Source organism: Diorhabda sublineata, chromosome 3, assembly GCF_026230105.1.
Source record: "Diorhabda sublineata isolate icDioSubl1.1 chromosome 3, icDioSubl1.1, whole genome shotgun sequence".
In the NCBI taxonomy this organism is placed as follows: Eukaryota; Metazoa; Arthropoda; class Insecta; order Coleoptera; family Chrysomelidae; genus Diorhabda; species Diorhabda sublineata.
The window spans coordinates 17,322,667-17,349,671 of NC_079476.1; the positions used below are offsets into that span (position 1 = coordinate 17,322,667).

General features: G+C 35.7%; 1 protein-coding gene across 1 annotated transcript in view; it reads left to right on the forward strand.

The window, feature by feature from the left end:
• The first annotated feature begins 1,055 nt into the window (after positions 1 to 1,055).
• Positions 1,056 to 27,005, forward strand: part of LOC130441683 (dynein axonemal heavy chain 7) — a 77,277-nt gene continuing 51,327 nt past the window's right edge. Inside the window, exons 1-14 of the mRNA XM_056775466.1 lie at positions 1,056 to 1,244; positions 2,410 to 2,676; positions 4,633 to 5,698; positions 8,967 to 9,276; positions 9,837 to 10,151; positions 10,623 to 10,625; positions 11,034 to 11,287; positions 13,168 to 13,565; positions 15,557 to 16,154; positions 19,238 to 19,495; positions 19,677 to 19,895; positions 21,966 to 22,195; positions 24,315 to 24,480; positions 25,954 to 26,349. Of these exons, the coding sequence (XP_056631444.1) occupies positions 1,056 to 1,244; positions 2,410 to 2,676; positions 4,633 to 5,698; positions 8,967 to 9,276; positions 9,837 to 10,151; positions 10,623 to 10,625; positions 11,034 to 11,287; positions 13,168 to 13,565; positions 15,557 to 16,154; positions 19,238 to 19,495; positions 19,677 to 19,895; positions 21,966 to 22,195; positions 24,315 to 24,480; positions 25,954 to 26,349 (4,669 nt within the window). The remainder of the gene's footprint in view (positions 1,245 to 2,409; positions 2,677 to 4,632; positions 5,699 to 8,966; positions 9,277 to 9,836; positions 10,152 to 10,622; positions 10,626 to 11,033; positions 11,288 to 13,167; positions 13,566 to 15,556; positions 16,155 to 19,237; positions 19,496 to 19,676; positions 19,896 to 21,965; positions 22,196 to 24,314; positions 24,481 to 25,953; positions 26,350 to 27,005) is intronic.

A 27,005-nucleotide genomic window follows, 5' to 3' on the forward strand; every position in this document is an offset into this window, starting at 1 on the left:
GTAGACAAAATGTTCAGTTTATTGCACAGAGTTTCAAAAGGTACCTTTTGATTCGTTTGACAATACTTGTTTAGATTAACAAAACTCTTGCTAAACAATCGTTGGATTGTTGCTCGATACTTAACAATTCTTGAGATTACAAATTGAAGCACGTTTGCCTGTCGCCATTTCGCTTTTTCGCTGTCGCGTAAATATATCACAAAATGCTTATCGCCTGCCAAATTAACTAAATTAAAAATTAACATGAACAAGGTTACCAGCTTTGACTCTTTATAAAACAAAATTGAGTGAGGTAACGATAGGGTCAAGGTTGAGATATGTCGGGTCAGCTGTCAATTTGATCAATTCTCAACAAAATGTCATTTCGTTAGGTGAATAAAATCTGAGTAGGTTCTTAAGTTAAGAAATTGTGAAACATTAGTAACGAACCAAAAAAATTAAAGCCGAGCAATATACCAATTCAAAAGATTAAAGAAATATTAATTGGATTTAATATGATCGTTGTTTTTGGCAATATTAGAAATATGGAAGCTTTCATATGATGGCTACACGCTTGTTGTAATTTGTGACAGCAGAAAATTGGATTGTTTGGGATTGTAGAAAGCAGACCGTCCCATGCCTTGTGGCAGGGTCTTTGGAAACTTACGGAAAAAGCATTTATTTACCCCACGGTGGTCATTTTTGAATGGGCATAAGTTGTTTTTGATAATTCATTAGATTTCTCAATACAGCGCTTGTCTGAATTCAAAAGAGCGTTCTGCATTGACTGCATTTGTTTGACCAACTCAATCCGGCAGCTCTTCTCTCTCCCTGATACTACACTGCAATAATGTTTTGTTTTTTGCATGAATATTTTGTTGAGACTAATCGATTGGTTAAAGAATGTTGTAATTTGAAACATAGAATCGAATAAAAAATTGTCTGCAAAGTTCTATAATAGTAGATTTCTTTTTTTTCTTGATTATTTTGCCTCCGATTGACAGTTAATTGATAGTGAAGTTATTTTACTGTCAATAATTAATAATTTTCACATAATTTATTATTAATATATTATAATGTTTAGAAAGAAAGCAAGTAATACGGACAAAAATACGAATCGTAGGAAAAAACCATGTAATTTCACAGAAAAAGACTTACGTCAACCGCAAATTTTAGAAGAACTAATTGCCACACAACTTTCAGAAGAACTTATGAATAAGTTCAAAATTAATAAGAAAAAGAGGGAAAAGCTGCTTCAATTTCAAGTAAAACATAAATTATTTTGTTATCATAAGTCTAGATATGTAAAATTTTGAAAATCATTATATTTTTCACTCAATTTTTTTTTAAATTAAAGTAGGACGCTAAGTAAAGGAGTTGGACGCATAATTTCTGCTCAACAATGATATAAGTGAGTTAGTTATAGAAAGAAAGCTAGTGGAGTTTTCCTTCCAAAATTAAAATTAAACTATGAGGTCCGTAAAATAAGAATTTTCACAATGAAAAACATGATTACTGGCATTGAATAATATAAATTTAGAAAAATTAAAGTTACCTTTATTTTCAACCAATAACATTTATGCCTAAGTCCACGGCAACGTCACGCAGATAGCGGAAAACCTCTTCTTTCAGTTCTTCAACGGTTGATTTGCGTCTTTCCCAAGTATTTGTTTTCGTTTGTCCTGATAGATACGCTCTCCAATTGTGAGCCTGTCTCTACTCTTATTTTGAATCGCGCGCCGAAGGTTCTTCAACGTCTTAAGTTGCGATCCACATTAATTATTGTGCCCGTAGACAGGAATTTGCACAACAACAACCCTTTCTGGCCACAAAAGACACTTGGTATTACTTTGCCGGCAGATAGAATTTACTTCTTCTGCTTCGGCTAGCTTGGATGTTTCCACTAACGGGATTGCTTTTTTGATTCCGTTAGCAGTTAGTGGACCCAGGTCTTGTCCCCAGTAACAACAGTAACCAGAAATTTCTCGCCATCGGCTTCGTAGGCATGAAGAAATTCGTGGGCCGCTTCTACAGGTTACCGTTTGTTGTCATCCGTCCGCATTTTCGAGACCCAGCTTAAACAAACTTTGGCATGCTTTTAGACAGTCTTCGACTTTTACAATCACTGGTTGTCTGTATGTCTGTCATCCATTTGCGCACATGCTGCACTCTCACAATTTTTCCCATAAACCTCACACAGTTGGGAACTTTTTTGCACCCAAAAAAAGGAATTATAGAGCGTAATTTGCATCTGGTGTGAGGATCAAATTGAAGCTTCATCTTTCATTGCGGGAAACATCCCAACTCAAGCCGTGCATGGGAAACACTCCTATATTAGGGTCATGTTGCACTAAATATATCCCAATTTAACTAAAACAAAGCCTCTCTTTCATCCATATCTGATATTGTATCTTGTAATTTTATTTTCAGGCAGAGTTTGTGAAAGAGGAGAAAATTAAAGAGTTCAAACATCGTCTTACGCCATTATACCCTCAAGTTCCCCGAATGGACGATTCCCATAAAAAAATTAGAGCCAAGGCGGAATTGTGCCCTTCTACTCCTATGTCCATATTTCAAGGGCGTTGTATCACAAATAAAGTTGCCGCTAGAGGTCTCGAAAAAAAATTCCCATGGGTTATACCGAAGATAATGGAAGAAGCAAAAGAAGACTTCATAAGAATTACTCATTTGGCTGGTGTAAGTAAATCTGGAAAATAGATTACTACGTGCTTTTTAGTAGAGAGCTTTCTTTTTTGTAGCAATTCCTCTTTATCTCCTTTTCCTTGTGGTGCCCACTCGTGATGAATATTGGCGATCATCAAGGCAATCTTTATTCTGTCAGAAGCGATTCGAAATATTTCTTAATCCTGAACGTTCGTTTTCTTATTAGTTTCCAAATCTTTTGACTTGTAGGATGGCTTGGAACAATGCATATCTGGATTCGTTTCGGACTATAGTGTCGAAATACTCTGCATTCAGTATCAAATTACAATAACAAAATTAAAATCTTTCTCCGACCGTATAGCGTCGATCACTCGATTCAACTGACCAACGTCGAGTCGACGCACACCTTTTATATCGATAAAGAAGATTCTAGTCGAGACTCGAAGCGCATAGAATATTCTATTGTTCTCAACAAAAATAAAAGATTACTTCTGCGTTTTGTTAAGAGATGGCACTACGGTCTAGGGCAAGCATAAAGGTATAATCTCTGCCTTGATGCAAACGGCCCTCAACACAATCTAAAACTGGAGTGATTAAGAACAACTCTCGATCAAATCCAGTAAAATATCACTGGTCCCATTTACAAGGAGAAGGAAGACGAATATAAGCGCACCTATCCGTTATGGAACTGAATTAATGATTTCAAATGAAGCAAAATACTATCAAGGAGTCATCCTGGGTAAAACACTTACTTGGAACCAGCACGTCGACGAGGTAATTGCAAAAGTACCTGCGACTATATGGATTTGTCACAAGCTTGGTGGCAAGACATGGGGAGCCTAAAATTGTATTCTGGATATACTAGACAGTCATCAAACCCACGATCCCATACGTAGCGCTCGTTTGGTTGTCAAAAACTGCACAAAGAGCAGCTCAGAGAAAAACAAGATTTAAAGGCTATGCTGTCTAGGTATTGAAGGGGCAATCGCAACCTGCCCTACTATAGCGCTAATGAACCTGCCTCGTAGGGAAGAAAGAGGCATTTAGCGACGCCCAGAGGCTAATCCAGACAGTAAAACTGAAGCTAGAAAATTTGATAGTCATTTAAGGATTCTAGAGCTAATAAAGCTAGAATGCCGTGACAAACCAATGGATCAAATGTATAGCGAAGTGGTATTTAACAACCTCTAATCATGGGTTAACAAAAATCTTCCAAAACTTTGAAATGTGTCTTTCTGGTACACAGACAGTTCGAAGCTTGTATAAGGAGTTAGACTGGGAATTTCTAGACCAAAATGCAAGCTCTCTGTACCTCTAGAAACATCATGTGCTCAGGAATGTTTGGATAGAAACGTCTCTAACATGCACATAATTATACATTCTTCCAGATAATCAAGTTCATGAATCATGAAAGTCCCGAAAGCTAAGCACATCCAAACTAGTGTGGAAGTGTGAAAAAGCCATAAAGCAATAGCTAATAAAAACAAAGTAACCCTAAAGCGGCTTCCAGATCACCAGGGTATACCAGGAAAAAAGGAAGAAGACAGCCTTGCTAAAAGGGGACACACTTTAGACCAGAACCCTTCTGTGGCCTCACGAGATGCCACATCAATAACAAACTGAAGGAATGGCTAAAGAATCAGATGAAGTCTAACTGGAGAAACACTAAGATAATCCTGAAGACTTATAACCATATCAGCTGAGAAGTTTGAAGAGCTTTTCAAGATGACCAGAAACATAAGGTACTTAAATCTTTTAGCATTTCGTTAAAAGATTTAAGTACCTTGAAGGATGTAGAACAAATCTATGTAGAGTCTTGTATAAAATACCTTCTAGGTATAGCTGCAGAGGGATGCAAATCCAAAACGACTCTCCAAAACAATCTACAATCTAGTTTCTATCTCATTCGCTTGTCTAGGCACGTACTAATCGATTGATTTAAAGTGATGTATGGTTAATATCCGTATCGTAGTAATTGTTTATTTTCAGGTGAACTTGAAATCGAAGCCGATCGATCCTGATATAAAAAGATTTGTTCTAGAACCTTACAAATATCTTGGAAAAACACCGAATTATTCGATTTACCTTTGGACGAGAAAACAATTTCGAACAAAATACTTGCTGCAACATCCGCTAGTGAAAAAGATTTTCATCGTCTGTTCAAATCTACCTGAAATATTGTTCAATCTCGGTAATTTTAGGGTGAAACCGCATACTTTAGAAGAGCTGGACGATATATTTAATCATTTAGTTGGAGATTCTGAGAACCTTTTATTAAAATTTTACGACAAAGTTTGTCAAATAGTCGAATCGGATAATAGTAAATTGGATCAAGATAGTTACAAACATCTTCTTAAAGTTTGTACAGGACTCGTTTCGGTTTATATGAGTTTACTTATCCAAAATACAATAAAACATATCATAGAAGTAACTAAAGACGAAAATTTGATACCGTATCTACAGTTATCTTTGAAATATAGCAAAAATTTGTACATGCATCCCAATCAACAGGACATCATTTTACTATATAGTCTTTTTATTTCGAAATTAGTCGATTTGGGTACCAATTTTCCCGTTCTTGAGGTACTGAAAATAAAAAATTATCCGGATAAATTGACACATTTGAATATTACCGACGAATTTTACGAAGAATCTTTAAATCAGTTGGGGGATAATATAATTGCTATGTTTATACCTATAGACGAATATCTTCGTAATATAGTCGAAGATTTTAAGGAAATGTTTTTGGATTTTAATATGGAAGAAGAAAATGAGAAAGTTTTCGAAACCGGATGTTTGCAGATACGCCATTTCCGAAATTATATATCCAAGGCTAGTTCTATGTTGGGGAGTGAATATTTCGGTATAGGTCAATTGGTATTATCGGAATACGTGGCATCTATGAAAGAATCATTATCGATTATCATCGAAGATATTTTTAATAAAATATGCGAGATACATATAAATGAAAACGAAAATATTTGTCTGGCTTTCGAAAATATCAGACAAGATGCATTACGCAAATTACATAACAGCGAAGAACTCATTGCTCAAGGTATGTATATAGAGTAAAAAAAAGAGATTCGTTGGGTATATTTTAGGTGGGAGGAGGAAATTTTTTATGGAGAGGAAGGTTCATTGGAATTGGCCCTGATAGAATTGCTTCTCTGCAGAGCGGGGGTTGTGGTGATAGGTTTGCTTCAGACTGACCAGACGGGGTTTAAAGAAGAAGAAAAGTAAGCTCCAGTCTAAAAAAGTCCATGTTTCGGGATATTTTTTGTTATTTCTTATTATTTTTGTTTTGTTTTTCTGGTTTGAGAAAATTAGTGGTTAGGATGTGGGCGGATACAGCTGAGGTTCACCAGATTACAGAAAATCTGAAGCACCGACGATTGAAGAACTGTGAGAGTAGGGATTTATCTAATGGTTATGGGAGAATTGTCTAAGAAGTTGAGGTATATCTCAGAGAGGTCTCCGTGTGCAGTTGCTAGCAGCTAAAATGGCATATAGGGGAGTTTCCCTTTGAGTTTTAATGCGAGGAGCCAGGGTATGAGAAGAGTTTCTTTGGCAGCGGAGATGTTTGATTCGATAGTACTAATCATTTGGCGGGCTTGAAGGTCATTTGGACGGCTTGGAATGGGAGATGTCAGTATTGACATAAACAGTGTTACTGGGGCTGAATAGATACTTGTATTGGTAGTACCTAAGAATGAAATGCTCGCAGGTCAGAAGTTTTTGAGGAGTGTGACCGATGAGAACGCCAAAAAAAAACTCAATTTGGAAGACCGACGCGATACTGTACGCGATATGGCAGAACAGCTCGATTACCGCACAATTTTAGCCAGATGACTTCTGAATTCTGAGCAGAAATTCACACGCTGGTTTGCACGCGTCTCCTGCAGAATATTCACAATAGACGAGACTTGGGTACAGTACTATATTCCGGAGAGTTAACGCGCGACTCTGGGGTGGAGGAAGACAGAAGAAGGCGCACCATTTAAAGCGAAGGTTACACTATCAGCGAGGAAGGTGTTCTTTATCGTGTTTTGATACTTGAGACGAATTGTGAACGTGCACTCTTATTGTAAAATCCTGATAAACTTGTCTACATAGCAAAACGACATATTCCAATCGAAAGTGTGATATTGCTGCAAGACAACGTCAAACCACGCGCAGCTCGGTTTGCGATGGAAACGAACGAATTGGGTTGGGGAACACTGGAAAAACCCTCCTAATAGTCTCGATTTGTAGCCATGCGACTATTATTTATTTAGTCCATTGAAAGAGGCAGATTTCTTCGTGTGCGAATGGTTACATGGCATGTCGTGTGATTTTTACGAAAAAGGCATCCGAAAGCTTCCGATGCTGATGGTCATCACCAGCGACAGTTGGCGGAGTGTTAGGAGATTATTTAGAAAAAAATTCAGTTCTGTAACTTGATAATTTAATTTTATTTGGCAAAATTCCAGTTTATATTTGAACCACCCTTGTAGTATATCATAATTTGGTTAATTTTAATGAAAAACAAGGTATAAATTTTAAAAAGGAACAAGCTGAAAATTAGTGGCAAGGCCATCTCTCCCTCACCTTCAGGGAGTGATGGCTATTGTGAAATTAATTAGGTATACTCAATGCTTAAGTGTTTTTTTGCTTTTATTGTTTTCCACACTTTTGACAGAAGTCGCTCTAAAATGTACGGTCTTCGTGTAACAACATGTTGCAGTGTATTTATTTAATCCATTTTATCTTCCTTTTAGTCTGTATATAGTCTTCCCACACCCGACGTACAAACTTTCATCAAAATCCTCAGTTTCTCTTTCACTAAAATTACTTTTTCATCTTAGCTGTTTGAAAATTGCATTTTTCTTCTCTTCATTATCTTAAAACCTTTTTATTTTCCTTTGCAGTCTTTTTTTATTTATCTCGGGCCTTTCTCTCCTTTTCTTTGCGATTTTCCAGATACTCTGGAAAAAGTTAAAATAGTCGCTACTTGTTTAGCTCGTTTTCTAGCAGCATATTTTTTCTGGAAAGATGGACAATATTTTGTTATTAATGATTTTAAGCGCTGATGGTTGCGCGTTATCATTTGGTATGTAATATCTGTTGGTTTTTGAATGAATAGTTTACATTTATTGCCGGAGAGGTTTTTTCATCAATTTTATAAAGTAGTTGTCTTTCCTCAGCTTACACTCACACATCTCACAAAATTGGTATATGGTACTACGGTGTCCAACATTATTTCTAAGCTATAATCGACACGTTTTCAACGGTTTAAAAAAGCTTCTGTTTAAATGCTGAATATGATATGTGATATAGCTGGTAAGCATAATATGATGATGCAATTAGATTTTGCAAACTACAACATTTCGAATGAATTTACATGAGAAGCATGCCCGTCGAGCACTGATCGGACTTCTTGAGGTTTTCTAGGTACATGCATCCTCGAAGAAAAGTAGTGGCGTTGATGAAGGCAAATTTTTGTGCCACACTTCAATTAAAAATATCAATCAACAAATCATAAGCTAATAATAAATCAAAAATTGGTCTAATAATATTATTCAAAAATTACGCTGTCATAAAATGAGCAGAAGTCATTGGATATTATTAGTTCTTCTTCTTCTTAATTGATGAGCTTCTCTTTATATTTGTCTTGGTAATCTTTGGAGATTAAATTGTTCTTCATTCTTGTTTGCTTTATTTTTATAGTTTGACCTTCTAGCTTAGAACTTCTTAACTGATGAGTTTTTCTTTATATTCGTCTTGGTAATCTATCTCATTGAATCAGACATGTGTTTCAAAAGAGTTAACACTAGAAAAGTGAACAAAACCACCTGCTGCTTTTCACAAACATACCTCATGGAATAATAAAACCTTTGGAGATGGAAATTTTGCAAAAAGAAATATTCTTTTCTTCGTAGGTGAATGGTGATGAAATTTCCGTCTAAAACTAGTTTTTTTCGAGTTACGTGCTTTCGAACATAAATGTGGGATGATTAAATTGTTATAACACCAAAAAAAAAAAACGAAAATTTGATATTTTGGGATATGGGTGGATCATAATTAGGCCGACGATATGCCTTTTTCAAAAGCAAACCGCAATTTGTCTTTGGATACTGTCTTTATTATTTTTTTTTTAGGAACAAACTTTTAATTGTTTTCAAAATTGCTTTCCAACTTGATTTTGTTACTTTAATTTGTCACTTGAATTTTTTCTTGTATTCTTAATCAAATGGTATTAATATTTCTGTTTTAAAAAAATCAATGTTTTAAATATTTGAACTAATTCTTTGATTATTTGTAAGTTATATATTTAACCATTCCAGGACAATATATGGTTTGGGTGAAAACCGAATTATTGCTGGAATTAAGAGAGAGAATACAGAAAATGCTGTACGATCTTACACAGCTGATGGAATTTGGAACTATTAATAAAGACCATATGGATTTAAATACTACAACGGTCCTATGGCTTCAAAATATTGAAACGATCCTCGAACATTATTCATTTATGTATGAACAGTTAAAATTCGAAGCCGAAGAACGATTACAGAAAACAATAGCTTATGTCAACGCCGAGACTATCATATTACTGCCTTTGTTAAAAATTTTGGATGATATGGATGATTATAATAGGTAAGAGCTTGCCATGAATGATAAAAAAGAAGAATTAGCTTTTGAAACATTCGATATAAGAATTTCTACAAGGACAGGTTTTTTTTTATTAATTCAGAAATTTTTGTTAGAAATTTGAGGGCATCGAGAGGTATCTAGTCTTCGATACCTGATTTTTCATACATTTATAATACAAAACTTGGCAAATACGAGGCTTGTAAATATTGTATTGATATAAAACATAAGTAATCATTTTCCAAAAATAGAGTATTCAGTATTATATACTCCAATGAAAATAACATAGAGTCAATAAATTTAAATACCTTGGATTTATGTTAAATGAAAAATGGGATTGCGACGAGGAAGTTGAAACTCGGATAGCAATTGCAAAAACATTGATTCTACGATGAATATGAATTGCTTGGAAGCTCTGAAGTATTGAGAAAACGTATAAGAGTACGCATCTGTGTGACGATATTTACAAACCATTCAAACAGAAGTAGATTCAATCGTATAGTTCTTTCCAATAGATTTCGCTACTTGGGGAAAATAATTTCACATCAAAATATTAATATTTTTAGATGCAGAGATTATGTATTCAAAATCAAATGTCATTTGGTTAAGATCAAAGAGCTTCGTTCGAAGATTATATGGATAAACAAAGAGCAACGCGTGCTTGGATTCAATGTGGCGCCGTTTAAGCAAATAGAAGATGTTGAAAAATTCGTGTATCCTTTTTTTCATTTGATTAAGATGTGCATGGACATACAACGGCACATAGATGTCTGTTTATATGGTCCTTTTGAATTTTTAGATTTCTCGGTCACCGAAAATGTTATAGAAGATTACATGAAAGAGTTATTAAAAATACAGAAAGCGTATAGATTGAAATGTAGGTAAGTTTCGAATTTATTGATGTGAATACAATTACAAGTTTGGGTATATTGAAAAACCATTTATATTTATAAGAAGTTCATTAATAAAATGGTAGAAAATGAGAGCTAATGACATTGGAATTAAATATTACAACAATGCTTTAAATTAACGAGCGCAGTGTACTGTATTGAATTACTGATTTTATAGTAAATTATTGTCAAAAGTTAGGTTAGCGGGCGATTAAAACCACCGAGGTTTTCCTTGAAGACACCTTGCCTTGAACCTTGGATAAACTGTAAGTTCTGTTCATAAGTTTGAAGCTCGCTGTGAGTACTGGACACTCATTGACGACATAGTCTGCTGTTTTTTCTTCTTACACGCATCAGCGGAATCCCAGATCGTCTAACTTAAAAAGGCCTCTTAGATTCGGTTGCAAGGTCAGCCACTAGTCGAATTTGGCCTCCATTCAAGTGGTTAATTTAATTGGTAAGACAGTATGACTTTAGCTTGCCGTACGCTAGGTGTGATATTGTTTTACTACCGAGAGATGAAATAAAAATGGATTCTGAGCCCATTGGTGGTTTTTCTTATCTCAATCTGGCGAATCCAATCACATTTTGGTCACAAAAGCAAGTCTAGCAAGGAATTAAATCTTTTGAAACCTTATAGACATGAATAAATTTACGAAATCGTCAAACAGTTGATGTTAGATGAAGGTTTGTCAGCCCATAGATTTTTTAATTATACTATGAACAACTAGGAGTGTTTCCACATCCACCCTCTTTACGGATTTAGTCCATAGTGACTATTGACTGTCTTTAAACGTGAATAAACTGTGTAATAAAAATATTAAAAGCAATTGGTTAAAAAAAGTATACTGTTACCATAGATAAGTATTTTAGGATTTCCTCGAATGACGATGAATTGCGGTTTTTCGGTTCAGTCGATGATCCCGATACGAACGCGTGGCCTTCTCCGTTGAGATTAACCGCGCAAGCGATACAAGCTATTAAAGATTTTAGACCGGCGATGACAATGATGCGGATCATGTGTAATGACGCTTTAATGAAAAGGCATTGGAAGGAAATGTCTTCTTTGGCTGGTTTCGATCTCACCCCTAATGCCGGTACTACCTTATTCAAATTGACTCAGATGGGTAAGCTTGTTATATACAAATGGGAACCGGAAAGTAATGTTTTTAACACTATTTAGAAGTACACAATGGCAAGTCACGATCTAATATTGACATGCGCAGACACGACATTACTTTCCGATCTAATATATCATAATTATTCTATATAAAGCCTGGTTTATGCGAGATTGTCAATTACTAAAGTACTTCTGAGCGTATACGAGTTTTCTAATCGCTACAACATTTTCTTAATAGGAAAAAAATGTCCAAAATGCCATCTCGAGATATCTTATTCCTTTTTGCTTACTGGTAAAATTGTGTTGATAATGAAGTCGATTATGAGGTCTGTCTGGAAAGCTAGATGAATGAAATAGAACAAAAGATACAATTGAATTACCTTTATTGATCATTGTACATAAAACACTTTTGACAATATTCATAATGCTTCTGAAAATTGTCGGAATCGATCGCAGAAAGGATATCAAATGTATTTGGAGGTTCAATACGTTGGCAAAACGTGTCCCTCTTAGGACCTCCTACATGAGGGGAAACATAAAGAAGTCCACAGGAACCAGTTCAGGGGTGTACTACTTTGTTTCTCCTTCACATTAACGATTTAATCGACAAAACTAAACTTAATCTATAGTTTCTCCGACGATAGCGCACTGAAGACGTCGTTTAAATCAACCGCCACAATAAACTAGGCTAACACCCAAATCTGTAGACGGCAACAGATCACAACCATCAATACCGATCTTGAAAACATTGTAGAGTGACGTGGAAGCAATATCATTAAATTTAATGCAGCAAAGACCCAGACTGCTGTTTTTAGTCAGAAGGCTTTGGTTTTGTATGGATATAAAATATCACCATCATCACAAAGAGTTATATACTCCGCAACAGTTTCTACAAGGCTCATATCGGTCCGTCTTTGTAGTATTGCTCGCACATTCGGAACTCGGCTTCCAAGCTTAACCTAAGGATGTTGGACTCAATACAGAAGAGAGCAATTCGATTTATAGGCCCTCAGCTGATCAGAAACTTGGACAGCTTAGAACATAGATTAAACGTCGCCGACCTGACTCTGTTTTACCACGGCAGACACTTTTCCGAGCTGTCCAGCATATTCATAACTAGAGCAGTTTTTGGAAGACCTACGCGACATATAGACCTGGCCCATGAAGACCGAGTTCGTCTTAAGATTCCCAGAACGTCAATTTATCGGGACTCCTTGGAGAAACTTTGGAGAAGTGCAAGCTACCAAGGCAAGTCTTTCCCGAACACGACAACCTACAGAAGCTCAATATCAATATCCACAGACATCTCCATACGGTTTGCTTTTAACATAAACAAAGAATTGGCGTATATTGATTGCAAAGTAAAGAGGCGTGTTATTGTGCAGCTAGACCCATTGCCCAGTCCTAAGAAACTGTAGTCGAAGCAGTCATTTTAAAATTGTGAGTGACGTTTACGGTTGGACCCACAAGAACTAATTCCTGATAGACCATTCCATTATAGGTATCATCATGTGTTATACTCCATGATAATGATTCGAAGGATGTGTCTCAATCACACATGGTAAATAAATATTCATCGGCTTCCCTTTATTATAGGAACAGGTCTTTCTTTTAACTAAATATTCATGCACGAATTTGCAAACCGTGTCCTCGCTAATTTTGAATTCTTTCGTCATTTCGTCAATCATGTCTGATTTCCTCTTTGTAGATGGCCGTGGGTCATTTCAAACGGTTAAACCACTCGAATACATATTTTCCCGTACACTCCATGTGTCTTCATTACATTTGGTATACTAATATTCACGTTATTAAAAATATATCGATTCAAATTGACTTTAGACAGATTATAAATATCATTATACTTTCGCTAATAAATTTTCATGGTAGGTTTGGAAGGGGATCTTGATAAATACGATGTAATCAGTTCGGGAGCAACGAAAGAACGTGAACTATATAGAAACCTTCAAAAGATACAAGCCGAATGGCAAGAAATCCTATTTAAAGTAGGACAATTCAAAGAAACTAACATAAATATATTGACGGCTTTGGATGATATCCAAATTATTTTGGACGATCACATATTGAAAGCTTTAACTATGCGTGGTTCGATTTTCGTCAAGCCGTACGAAACTGAAGTTCGAACTTTTTACGATCGGCTTGTTAGAATTAATAGTACTTTAGATGTATGGGGAAAAGTGCAAAGTCAATGGCTTTATTTGTTACCCATTTTTTCTTCGAAGGATATTGTGGCGCAAATGCCGGAAGAAGGAAATTTATTTAAAGAGGTTAGTTTTCACCTTTCATGAAAGTATTAAAAGTGCTCTTATCTTTAAGAATTCATATTTTGAACAATTAGGATCTTGATATTATAACATTTATTTAATCAGTCATGATTTTGCGTGATTATGAACTTTACGTGATCTCTACTCTCAGACCCCTCATACTGCAGAACAGCTGAGATCTTATTTTTTGAAAATATTTAAGTAGTTGCGAGTAAATCTTGATATGTTGTCATTTACTAAATATTAATTCTAATACGAGGGCTGCTACTTCAGCTTCGAGATATGGCAATACTGATGTACGTGACGTACACAGAACGTGTAGTCATACGAATGCTAATTGAGTTGTTTACAGATACAGATGTTTACAAAACATTCACTTTGGTCAAAAAATTGAATTCAATCGATTATATTTTATGACTCGCTTCGACTTCGATGTGACTAAGCACCATCTTGAGCCTGGTTTTGCGGATTCAATCGTGCTTGGCCTTTGCTGCTGTATGAATTTTGTGATGGTCATCCATGGCTGTCTCGACATGTCTCCACCGTTTCTTTAGAGCAACGTAGAACGGTCAGTTCCAGCACCAGGAGAATCAATCGCGAAAAACCACGACAATGTTAGTTCACACACATTAGTTCAAACAATAACGTTTTTGAACAGTCAAAACATCGAATTGATGGGTCATCCGCCTGCCTTGATTGGCACCCAATGATTTCTTATTATTCCCGCAGATTAAAAATAAATTGTGATGTGAAGGTCTATACCTGAAGAAGTCGTTAATGAATTCAAATCACATGTGGAGGTACCTCAATGGGAATGGAAAAAATGCTTTGATTCGAACGTATACAAAAGTATGGGAATTGATCTTAATGGAAAATATTTTGATAAATATAAAAACATATCCAATAATGAATATATTTTTTTTATTTTTCTATCTCAAAACTTAAGTAGCAACCCACTTATACGTTGTGGAACAGTCAAATAGATTAAATTCGTTAATAAACAATGAGAGTGTTGAGAAAAATACTTAAACAGTTTCAAATGTATTATTTTGAGTTCTCTGAAAATTCTAAATAGAATTAATGCTCAATGCTCTATACCTTTCTGCAACTGTTTCGGAAATAATAAGTGTTTTCAGGTTTGATACAAAAATTGACCTAAAAAATAGAAAATTATTTTATTTCACAAATTATTTCTTAATAATGTAAAAATAGATTAATGTCGATGTAAAAAATCTAATACCAGACGTGAATGGTCTAACCAGAGCTTTATATTTAATATTTTTGGCAAATCCCTACAAAAAAAGTCTGATGGCGTCAGATTAGAAGATCGTGCTGGCTTTTCTATTTATCCGGGTCTCTCTAACCACCGATTTAGAGGAATTTCGTTAAGATACTGCCGGACGTTGATTTGGTAATGAAGCGGTGTTTCATCTTGCTCGAACTATATTGTATTCGCAGGTTTGTTGGATCAGGATATAAGTTGCCACGACATTTTGAAGCAGTTCTAAGTATTTATCTCCATTCAAGTTGCCATCAATGAAATTGGGGTATGTTCTTTCATCCAGTGACGATTATCACAAAAGCGGAAATTTTGTCGATTAACATGACCGTGAAGTGTAAATGTACTCTAATCACAAAATAAAACATGATTTAATCGGATCATTTATTTACAAAAAAACGTTCTCTTATTGAAATCGTCGTTCATGAGCTCTTGAGTTGGTGTCATTTGATAAGGATGCATTGTGCGATAGGAAAATGCACCAATGAGAAGGGGTTTGCTAAGTTTAAACAAAGCGAATAAGCACCAAAGACGATGCATACAGAAGAAGCCCCGAAAACATAAAAAAAAGTTTCTATTTTATTCGTGGTTCCTCAATTTTTCAAAACAAACCTGATATTAAACAAACAAGAGTAAATTTTAGACAATTGTTACCATAATAGGAATTGTGAACAAAACCACTGTCGAGCAGAGTAATTTTTTGCTCAATTTCCAGGTAAACGATACTTATAAAAGATACATGGATGTGGTGACCAGAGATCCGAGAGTTTATGAAGCAGCTGGAGCTCCTGGAGTATTAGAAACAATGCAACACTGCATCGAACTCCTCGACAAAATCAACGACGGTGTCACTAATTATCTCGAGAGAAAAAGATTGTTTTTCCCAAGATTCTTTTTCTTATCTAACGACGAGATGTTGGAAATACTTTCCGAAACTAAAGATCCTCTTAGAGTTCAACCGCATCTAAAGAAATGTTTCGAAGCCATTAATAGATTACAGTTTAACGAGAACTTGGAAATTTTGGCGATGTACAGTCAAGAAGAAGAGAAAGTCAATTTTAAAAGTATCGTTAATACTAAAGACGCTGGAGGTAGCGTTGAAAAATGGTTGGTTCTAGTAGAGGAACAGATGATTATATCGATGAGAGATCAAATTCTGAGAAGTTTCAAAAACTATTTCGTGTTAGCGAGAACCCAATGGGTACAAAAATGGCCAGGGCAAGTGGTATTATGTGTGTCTCAAATGCATTGGACGCATAAGGTACATTTGGCGTTAAATAGAGAAGAAGATATGAATGTTAAAACATTTTTAGGTAAGTTGGATGTATACTTTTAAAACATTAAATCAAAATTTGTTCGTTTCTATTACCACATTCAAACATTACACTTGTATGTTCATTTTATGTTTAACTGGATTTTAATCGTTAAGGGATTAACACTTGCTGATTTGCCTAAAGTGTATCAAGATTGACAAGACAGAGAAACAATAGTAATTTCGTGATATCCAGGCGGGCAGTCGCATATCCGTCGTCTGATCTAATAAGCAATGAACGTTTGATGTGAATGGATGGATGAGTTGTGGTGAATCTTAATCTGAGTCTCATTCTAGAGGTTTTTGTATGGGAATGGGAATTTCTTGAACCGTTGGCTATATTTATACTGAATAAACTGTTTACACCACTACTACACCAACACACACTCTCTGACATGCGTTTCGCTAACCAAATTATCGTCTTCAGAGACTGAAGGTAAACTAAAATCTTCACATTCATTCCTTGATTAGTAAACTATAGAGTGGGCTGTAAGGAATTGGCCCTTTGTCCCTCATGATTGAGACAGGAGAGTGATAGGCAATACCTGATTTTCGGGCTGCTCCATATTTTACTTGAGCTATGTGCTCTTTAAACCAGACAAAAACGTATGTCTTAGTCTGCCCAATGTACTTTCCGTCACAATCACCACAGTCAATTTCATATATACCAATCTTTTCCAAATTTGGTATTTTATCCTTACGATAGAACATAACTGTTGGATGCATTTGGAAGCATTGAAATCGCTAGATGTAAGAGTAGCTTAAATAGGGTCAAAGGGCCAACTCCTTACAGCCCACTTTATAGTTTAGTAGTCAAGGAATGAATGTGAAGATTTCCGCCAAGGAGGTTTTCCCGCGGAGATTAATTTTCGCTGGAGAAATGAAAATTTAGTATAAAACAAGTAAGTCAAGTCATTTGATTTTAAATCACCTTCAGTCTCTGAAGACGATAACTTGGTTATCGAAACGCGCGTCAGACAGTCAGACAATTTCAACAAAAGTTGTTTTGAAGGGAATAGTCGCCTGTTTCTTCCATTAGATCAACGTAAAACGGTCAATTCTGAATGGTAAACCAGTAGATGTTCGCCAGATGTGTTCAGGGAAACTAATCGCACCCACCACGACTATAAGAGTTTTCACACATCAAACAAAAACGTTTAGGAACAATAAAAAAAATCGAATTAATGGATCATCCGCCGTACAATCTGTAATGTCGGGCCATAACGAGGGGTAGAAATTAAACAGCGATTGAACTTCACCATTTCTCTATTGTCTTAATAGTTTGGAATTACCTTTTACAATGAATGATGACACATAATATTGGTTCATAATTACAATATAGTTTACCTACGTAGACAGTAAATTGCAATATCACCAAAACATAGGTGACCTGGTTATAAATAATTAACAGTTAGCGTACAGGGTGTATACATAGATAGAGATAGAAAAGAATAAAATAATTGACTTAAAGGGCACCACAAATCCTTTTCTTCTTATTTCTGTAGATCAAAAATAAATTACCAGGTCAACGTTTTCTTGACATCTGAAGAAGCGGTGGAACCTCAATCGGAGTGGAAAAAATGCTCATATGCATTCAGGAGTGTATTAATCTTAATGGGGAATATTTTGGAAAGCAATTATGCCATATCCCACTATAAATATTTGTTTTAATTTGATCTCAAAACTTAAGTAGCAATCCTCTATATGACACAATTTTGTTATCAATAAACTATTTTTATTTTCGGCCATTAAGCCATTACAGTCGACGAGTTTCATTCCTAGTTTTGTAAATATATGTTTTCTCCAGGCTAGACCTCTATAACTACTATTAATCTTGTGGGATGTTGGTGAATCAGTGCGAGATGATAGCACAGCAGTGTCATCAGCAAAAGTTGCTATGGTGGATCTTGAAGTAGGGGAATCTACTCTGTCGTTGTTAATGGCTGCTATTTTATTTATTACTAGTGCCCAAACTTTTGCAGTTGGATTCAGCTTCGAAAGGTATAGAGGTTTATGTAGTGTTTGACTATAATTATCCTCTAGAATTTGGTTTATGACATTGACTTTATCAGAGCTAAAGGAGCATAAAATTCGTCACATTGAATGATTGTGGCTCATCTCTATTTCCAAAAAATTATAGTAATTCTTGATTTAAGCTCATTTCCTGACAGCCTTGTTTAAATTTGTCGCACCACACAATCGTTCTTGGGTAGTTGCTTTGAATCGGGTGTCTTTACCAATCGATAGATTTAGAAAATGGTTACTCAATCAATTACGAGGGTTTTCACGAAAAGAAAAGCAGAAACGTACAATTTTGGAAACATTTTTTCCACTCTAAAGCTAATATAGCTCTGAAAGTCTTGAGGTGACGAAAAACGCTGCCCGTGTATCTTTTGTCTGACAATGGGGAACAAGAAAAAGTCAGGCGATAAATACTGGAATCCGGCCTTAATACGAGATGTTCCTCCTTCAAATATTCAGTTGTTGACGTCAAATTATGCAGAATACATCTGGAATATATCACATCTAAATGTTTATGCAAAATCATAAGAGACGTCTCTATCTATCTGTTACATGTCACATGCCAATTTTCTTCAATCATGTAGCGCACAGTATCGATGTCTCTCCGAATGACAACCGATTTTGGCCGATCTTGTCGACATCTATCATTGATTCTACACATTGATATTGATTGAGACTTCTTCCCAAATCATGAAAAATCGTCCAGCGTAAGCCTTCACGGTTGATACCGCTTTGTAGATTCTCATCGCAGCAGTATCACAATCAACTGAATTTGAAAATTATTTTGTTTTTTAATGGTTCTTGTTGATCTTGGCCTACCATAACTTATTTTTTTTTGGTCTTACATTCCCAATTTTTTGTCAACGTCGTTCAATGGCTTTAAATGTATTACCACTTGGTAAGTTTCTTCCATTAGAGGCAGGCATCTATTTTGAAACACTCTGTATTTGATTTCCCCTCGAGAAATTATAATTCACTTTCTGCATAAACGTTATTGATTAATACTTGAAAATTAAAGATCGATATTCACGTGGCAAGATATAAATCGATATTTTCTTGTAGAAGAACTCAAAGAACAACTCCAAGACATTGTTAATCTGATCAGAGATCCTTCATTAACTAATCTATCGAGGATAACTATAAAAGCGTTGATAGTAATAGACGTCCACGCTAAGGACGTGGTTGATTCTCTGTTCAAAGAAAGAGTTACCAACGATAGAGAATTTAAATGGTTATCTCAGATGCGATATTATTTGGAAGACGATGAAGCGTTGGTACGACTCATCAACGCCACCGTCAAATACGCTTACGAATATTTAGGTAAGTTTTTATTGAAGTGAAACTTTGTAGAGCTAACAAAGCAATCACACTCATTGTCCTTTTCTAAATACCATCAATTTAAGTAGATTGAGAGAAGCGAAAATCATTACAGAAAGGAGACGCCGAGATTAGTCGACGTGCATTGTTTTCTTTTTATTTCAGATAAAATTTTTTATTTCAGGTAATTCGGATCGATTGGTAATCACTCCGTTAACGGATAGGTGTTATAGAACTCTTATTGGAGCTTACCACTTGCATTTAAATGGAGCCCCGGAAGGACCAGCTGGTACTGGTAAAACAGAAACTACAAAAGATTTGGCTAAAGCTCTGGCAGTGCAATGTGTGGTGTTCAATTGTTCCGATGGACTAGATTACAAAGCTATGGGGAAATTTTTTAAAGGTAAAGCAATAACTACTCGGAGTTAAGTGTCTAGAAGCATAATTACAACTTAAGCTACCGATAAATATTTAATACATCGTCGATTTGGAGTGTAAACCTGCTACATTTTTGGCCTCGAATGACTTATGAATACCATTCTAAAGAGAAAAACGGTTATTTTAAATCAAGACTGACAGCGTACGAAAATGAGTGATGAATAAAACTATTAAATCCCGCGTCACCGTCCTCTTGTACTTAGTCTTTGCTGCTGTCACTTAATGTTCATAATATCGTAATTAACGATTTTTGAGTTTATTGTGGGTTGTTGAAATAATTCTTTATTATTATTAAACAAAGGTGAGTATCTTTGATATCTGTGTAGTTTTATTTTTGTGACATTTACCGATATTCAAATAAAGAATCTATTTTTAAATCATAACTCTAAAAATTATCCTGGGAGTAAGCAGAACATTTTTAAAGCTACTTCTAACATTTTTGGCAGTTTAAAAGTCTATGTTTTCTTTTCGTAAGAGTTTTGATGGTTGTTTTCTTTTATGTTTCTATAAAAACTTATAAAGCCATAGAAAATCTGTTGTCTTGACGTGGTTTGCAATATCTTCCTCCTTCATAAACCAAAGGCATTCCCAGTCACTCATGATGCCCATAGTGTAGAGATGGCTTCTTAGTTAACCGTGTCAATTAACCAGTAGAATGTCACGTCTTTTTAAGTAGAGCAGTCCCTTTATGTGTGCCTTAGCTTATCTCATACTAGATGTCTCTATCCATATCTGCAGAGCCTGTCTTGCAAGCGGACCATCGATAGCAACACTTTTGGTCACACCAAGAATGGGTTCTGGGTCCATTTGTAGATTTACCGATCCCAATCTGGCGAACGAGTCCGCTTTGTCTTTATTCTTGTTATCCAAGTGACTCCGCGCCTAATCGAGCTGGATCTTGTAAACTCACTCACTAGATCTTGTGCAGATATTCTAGCACAGCTTGAAAGATGGTAGCATGTTTCCCAAGCGAGGAAAATTCGTTTATCTGGTGGTGTCCTTCGCAGAAGCTTGCTCCGGCGAAGTCATTCATCCTGGAGCTGTCTGTACACCAGGTGGCTGTATTATTTAGTATAGAGGACATAGAATCTCCACTCCACGGCTCTTTACCAGTAATGTATACCTCTTATCCATTATTATTAACGGTAACAGGTGCCCGTAAAATTCACCGCCTGACTCCAGATTTCCGCGTGATCAGTTGGTCTAAGTTGCAATTAAACTATGTGTTTGTATATTTGTGTTCATCACTGTCATATTATCACTTTTAATTCTTAGGTTAAGTAAATCTGTATGTTTGGTACCATGTTTTTTGTTGGTCTGTTTTTTCGTGAGTATGTCTTTATTTCGAGTTACACATATCTGTTATTGTTTCTTACTTAGTATATAACCCATACATCAATGGAGCGCAGATAGATAGTAAGAAAGGTTAATAATTAGAAACGGTAACATTAAATTAGGTATTTGTATCGATGTGAGAGCAGTTCGTTACAGAAGGTCTACTATCAACTTACGATTGTCGAACTATAACTATCAACTTTATCTATTTTTCATCACAAGTAACGAAGTTTCATGTGGTACTATTCGACAAGTTTTATAGATGCTACCCAATAAATTTGAATGGCGATTATGGTATCTCAAAAGGGTCCAAAGGAATCCGATAATCGGCGAGTGCTGGTACTAGATTCATTTCCCAGTATTTTCCTTGTAACTTTAATATACCACACAGGTGGACGATGTCAATTCTCCACTATTAAAATGATTAGAACCAAAATCTTTCCTGCTGATTCGGTTGCTTTAACTTTTGTTTTCAATTATGTCTTAAGAAGGAACGACACGTACTTTGTCGTCAATAGACAAATAGATTGGAAGAGAGTGAAGCAGTATACTTTTCATAGCATTAGAGACTAGTTTTAACAAGTTACGACATTTTTAAGTCGAGGCTTATAAAAACGGACACTAATGAGATTCAATAAGCCCGTGCATCAATTTTAATGATAGAAGATTTTTATACTGTGTTCATTTAATTAAATTTTAGGTCTTGCTTCTTGCGGCGCGTGGGTTTGCTTCGACGAATTCAACAGAATAGACATCGAAGTATTATCCGTGGTAGCTCAACAGATATTATTAATAATAACCGCTGTTAGAGCACACGCAGCTAAATTCAATTTCGAGGGAACGGAAATAAAATTAAATCCAACTTGTTACGTTTGTATAACTATGAATCCTGGTTATGCAGGCAGAACAGAACTACCGGATAATTTGAAGGTATCGAATGTTTTTACCACACTTTATTCAACCTACTTGTTGAGTTTGTTCGATTTTTCCAATAATTTTTTTTAACTGTAAATCAATCTATGATTCGACATTTATTGTTCGATTTAACATAAAAATTGGTGATATATTAATATGTCGATATTTGATTGTCATTGTCAGCTTATTTTGTACTTTAAAGTCGTGTCAAAGATGTATTAAAATTATTATGACTTTTTCACCAGTTCACCAGTCGCTTCCTTACCTTTTAAATGCTCTTTTATTTGTTTCAATTCCAATTATTGCTCTGCGGATTCATTCAGTTACCTACAATATTGCTTCAGGACTCAAAGCACCATTATGGTTTGAGTAGTCGCTTCTGTCATCTGCTCAATTCCGTTTTTACAGCTACTTTTGAGATTTTTCAAAGTTTGACTCCATTCAAAACTCCTTAGTTGCCTTTTGAAGCAAACATCTAGTAAGGGCAAGTTTTAACTAATCTTATTGTTTCCTCCCTTTTGTATGCTCTTCCAGTAACTCTTACATTTGTTTAATTAATCATTTAGTGTTCTATAAAAATGTTTGATAGCTCAAAATACCATTTTGGTTAGTCCATTAGACATATTTAAGTAAAGTCTATTCAAAGGTTTCAACTGAATTAACTGTATCCTCTTACTTTTCGTGTACATAAACTGCCAATTTTCCAATTTTTGGATATTCTAGCTTTGTAGTCCTAACTGTTTGAAATCGAATAGGTTTATCTAAATGCATTAGGCGTTTGTGAATGCCTAAGATGATTCTTCTAGTTCAAATTAGGTAATTTTGATCTTTCTGATTCTTATCGATGACAAAATTAGACAACGACATGCTAAGAACTGAAATGGAAGCAAATCCTATTCAAACAATCGTGGACATATCAAACACCCTCAACAAATTTTGATCGACTATGCAGCAGGTTGGAAAATAAGCAGATCACCTACAACGTAACTTCAATGGCACCATATATAACAATTTTTTTAATATCTTGAGCTTCTTATGATAATTCAAAACGCAAAAAGTAGTGGCTGCCAATTGAATGACCTACATTTTTGTGCCAAAACTGGAATATACGAAAGCGATTGTATTAGCTGGATCACTTATTAACCGTATGGTATAGTTTTCGTCGTGTGCTACGACCATGAGTGAACGTCAAGTGCCAATCACCTTGCTCAACGTATTGTCATTAATTTTTTGGTGCTAAGGCTAAAAAACCATCGAGAAGAGCCGCATGTTCTCAACTGCGAACAAGCATCACACCAGACAACAATCGCCGCGTGAACCAACTCATTTTGAAGGACCGTAGGAAGGATTGTTCGAAAAACTTGGACTGAACTTGGTATTAGTCTTGGTAATGTAGAGTATATCATCCACGAAAACCTTCAATTTAGCAAAGTAACGACGCGATGGGGTCCGAAACATCGCGCAAATATGCATGCGGCTAGTAGTTTGTAGTCACTTGCTGAAGCAACGATTTTTTAGCGCAAATTTTCAATATGAATGCACTATCACACTCCCGAAAGAAAGGTGTCCTTTAAAGAGGAAGAAGGGAGAAGCGAAGACAACCAGGTCCGCGGGTTAGATTATGTGTACTGTATTCTGCGCTACCTCATACCATGCGTCACACGTTCGATACAATATTAGACCTGACGTGGGAGATACTAGCACATAGCTCCTACAGTCCGGATTAATCAACATTTTTGGATCACTGAAAGAAGCATTCGGAGGTCAAAAATTCAACACCGACGGTGAGGTCGAGAAGTTGGTGCGCATATAGCTGTCCAAGGAATCCAGCACCAAAAAGAGGTGGCAGAAATATACATCTAGTGAGGAAATTAACTGAAAAAACTATGAATTTTTGTGCCATATCTGTACTTTTACAACTTTGTTGTATCTATTATTTAAGACCAGATTTACCCCTTGCTTGCTATAGGGTTCCATTTAACATTATTGGTCACAAAGATCCGAGAAGGATTTTACAATAGCATTATGTAGAATAATAATATTGGAAGGTTTATAAACGTTTATTACAATGAAGCCGAGCACCGCCATATTTTTATTTGTGATAAAAATGTTTTGATATTTCCATAATTTTAAGGTGTTGTTTCGAACTGTAGCCATGATGGTACCAGATTACGCGATGATTGGAGAAATTTCTTTATATTCGTATGGGTTTGTAGACGCGAGGAATTTGTCTGTGAAAATCGTTACTGTATATAGGTTATGTTCGGAACAATTGTCGTCACAAAATCATTACGATTACGGTAAGTATTCTAACCTTAATAGTATATTTTCATGGTTTAAAAACACACCTTATGGCCAAAATTGACTGATCTAACAAAGAAACAAGACATTTATTTCCTATGTTTATTTTTCTTTGTAACAGAGTCTATACATTTAGTGTAGCGATGCTCTTACTGTTTACTTACTCAAAAAAGAGATTAAAGTATGTGATAACGTCCTCGTCTTTTGATAATATTTCTCCTGCAAGTGAGACTTTAATATTAGAAAATAGGAAAAACTCACTGGGTACCAGATATGGTGATTCCGGTGGGTGTTCAACCAATTCTAAGTGCAATTTTAGCCATGTCTATTATCAAAGTGTGAGAAGGAGAGTTGTCCCGATGAAAAAGTGAAAACAGCAAATTTGGTTATTTGAAGAAGGATTCGCCTAGTTTATAGTCCTATAGATTAATTGATGAGATTGATTATTTTGATTATTATTTATTTAAAATTACGCACACCTCAAACACCCTCACACGATCCGTGCCCCCGTCAACTGACTGGAATTTTCTACTACTTCATTCCATGGTATCGTCTGTTCCTTCTTCGATATCTTTCCTCCACCTAGCTCTAGATTTTCATCACTTAAGTGGTGGACCTCTACTACGTGTTCCAATTGGAGAATTATTCCTTGCTATTTTTACAAGTCTTTCGTTTGTCATTAGACTTATATGTTGGTTCAATTTCGTCTTACGCTGTAACACCCAATAATTGATGTAATCAAATGATCGTCTGACGTTTTCACTTCTTTCTCGGTTCATAGGGTTCTTTCCGAGATTCTCCTGAGAATTTTCATTCCTCTCGTTTTCAAGAATTGTTTCGTTTTGGATATTTCTAGCCTTACGAATTCTGAAGACATCCCCAGACCTTATTTGCTCTGGATACTTGACCTCTAACGTCTTCAACGCCTCTCTAACTGGTAATGTCAATTCCAAGGTACTTGGATTTCATTTATTATCATATTAATTAAAATGGGACTAAGCGAATCTTTTTGTCTAATAGCGCTGTTGACTGATAATGATTTCGTTTCTTTACCATTAATGCGAGCTTAATACGAACAAACGCTTTTGTGAGGTCAAGGAATCATGAAAAGTCTGGTTTTTCATATTCTATGGACCTTTCAACCAGTTGTCGTAGGATAAATATTTCATCTACCCTGGATCTTCCTGATCTGAATCCTTGCTGCTCGTCTTGTCTTGTATTTTTGACCCAAACAATGTTAATTTTGTTCAATGCTTATGGACTTTCAAAACTTTTCACGTTTTCTAAACGTAAAGGGGGGCTCTGTGCTCGTTAAACACGGAATCATCCCAAAGTCAGTTTAAAAAACTAGCCCAGAGTGACCCCTATCAATGCCACGTTGCCAGAGCTCTCAAATCGTTTTCTAGAATTTTGCTAGAGCTCTCTACTACTCTGGTCCAGGAGTTTAGTTTCAATTTTTTTTTGTCTTCTAGGAATGAGAGCTGTGAAGTCGGTACTTTCTGCAGCGGGTAATAACAAAAGAAAATTTCCCGATCTAGAAGAAGACATATTGCTGTTACGCGCCATTTTAGACGTAAATTTGCCAAAATTTTTAAATCAAGATTTACCTTTATTCGACGGTATTATAAGTGATTTGTTTCCGGGAGTCGTTTTACCGGAAGCCGATTATACTAAATTAGTGGAATGCATGAAAATATGTTGCGAAAAACGGAAATTAATACCGAAAGATTGTGTTATAACCAAAGTGATTCAAACTTACGAAATGATGATAGTTCGATGGGGGTTCATGATAGTCGGTTACCCATTAGCTGGTAAAACTTCGACGTTGAGAGTTTTGGCAGATACCCTTACGCTAATGAACAAACAAGGTAAATTTGAAACAAAATAACATCTCCTTCAAAGAACATAATGTCTATTTTTTATCGAATTTTTTTTCATATTATAGACAACTAAGCTTGATTCACCAGATCTAATATTTCGTAATAGGGCGCGAAGATGGTACCAAGCAATACTCGCTCTGATGAGATGCAAAAACACCGAAACCGGTTACAGAAATACGTCTCTATTCTTTCACTTTCTTGACTGTGCTTGCAATTTTCTTCAATAATGTGTGAGGTAGGCAACAAGAAGAAGTTATCGGACTCTATTGACACATTAGATGTGGGTGGGTATTTATGGCAACTGTGTTTTGGTATCGGAAGGAGGTATTTCTCTTCGATTCCATACAACGTAGGAAGACAATAAGACAAACTCCGGCGAAGAGTTCAGAATTGCAGCAAAGGACGTTTGATGTTGGTAAAAGTACTTTTTCCCGACATCGTCCGATCCTATGTCGCTTGTCAAACACAACTTGGACTTAGTCCCCAGAGATATCACCTGTTTCCCAAGAAACACTAACTTTCCAACAGCGACGATAAAGTTCCAGCAGAGATCACAAGTTTCCTCAACGGATTGAAGGGAGACTTCTTAGATTTAGAAATACAAAAGCTGGAGTACTGTCTTCAAATGCCTTTCAAGAAATAAA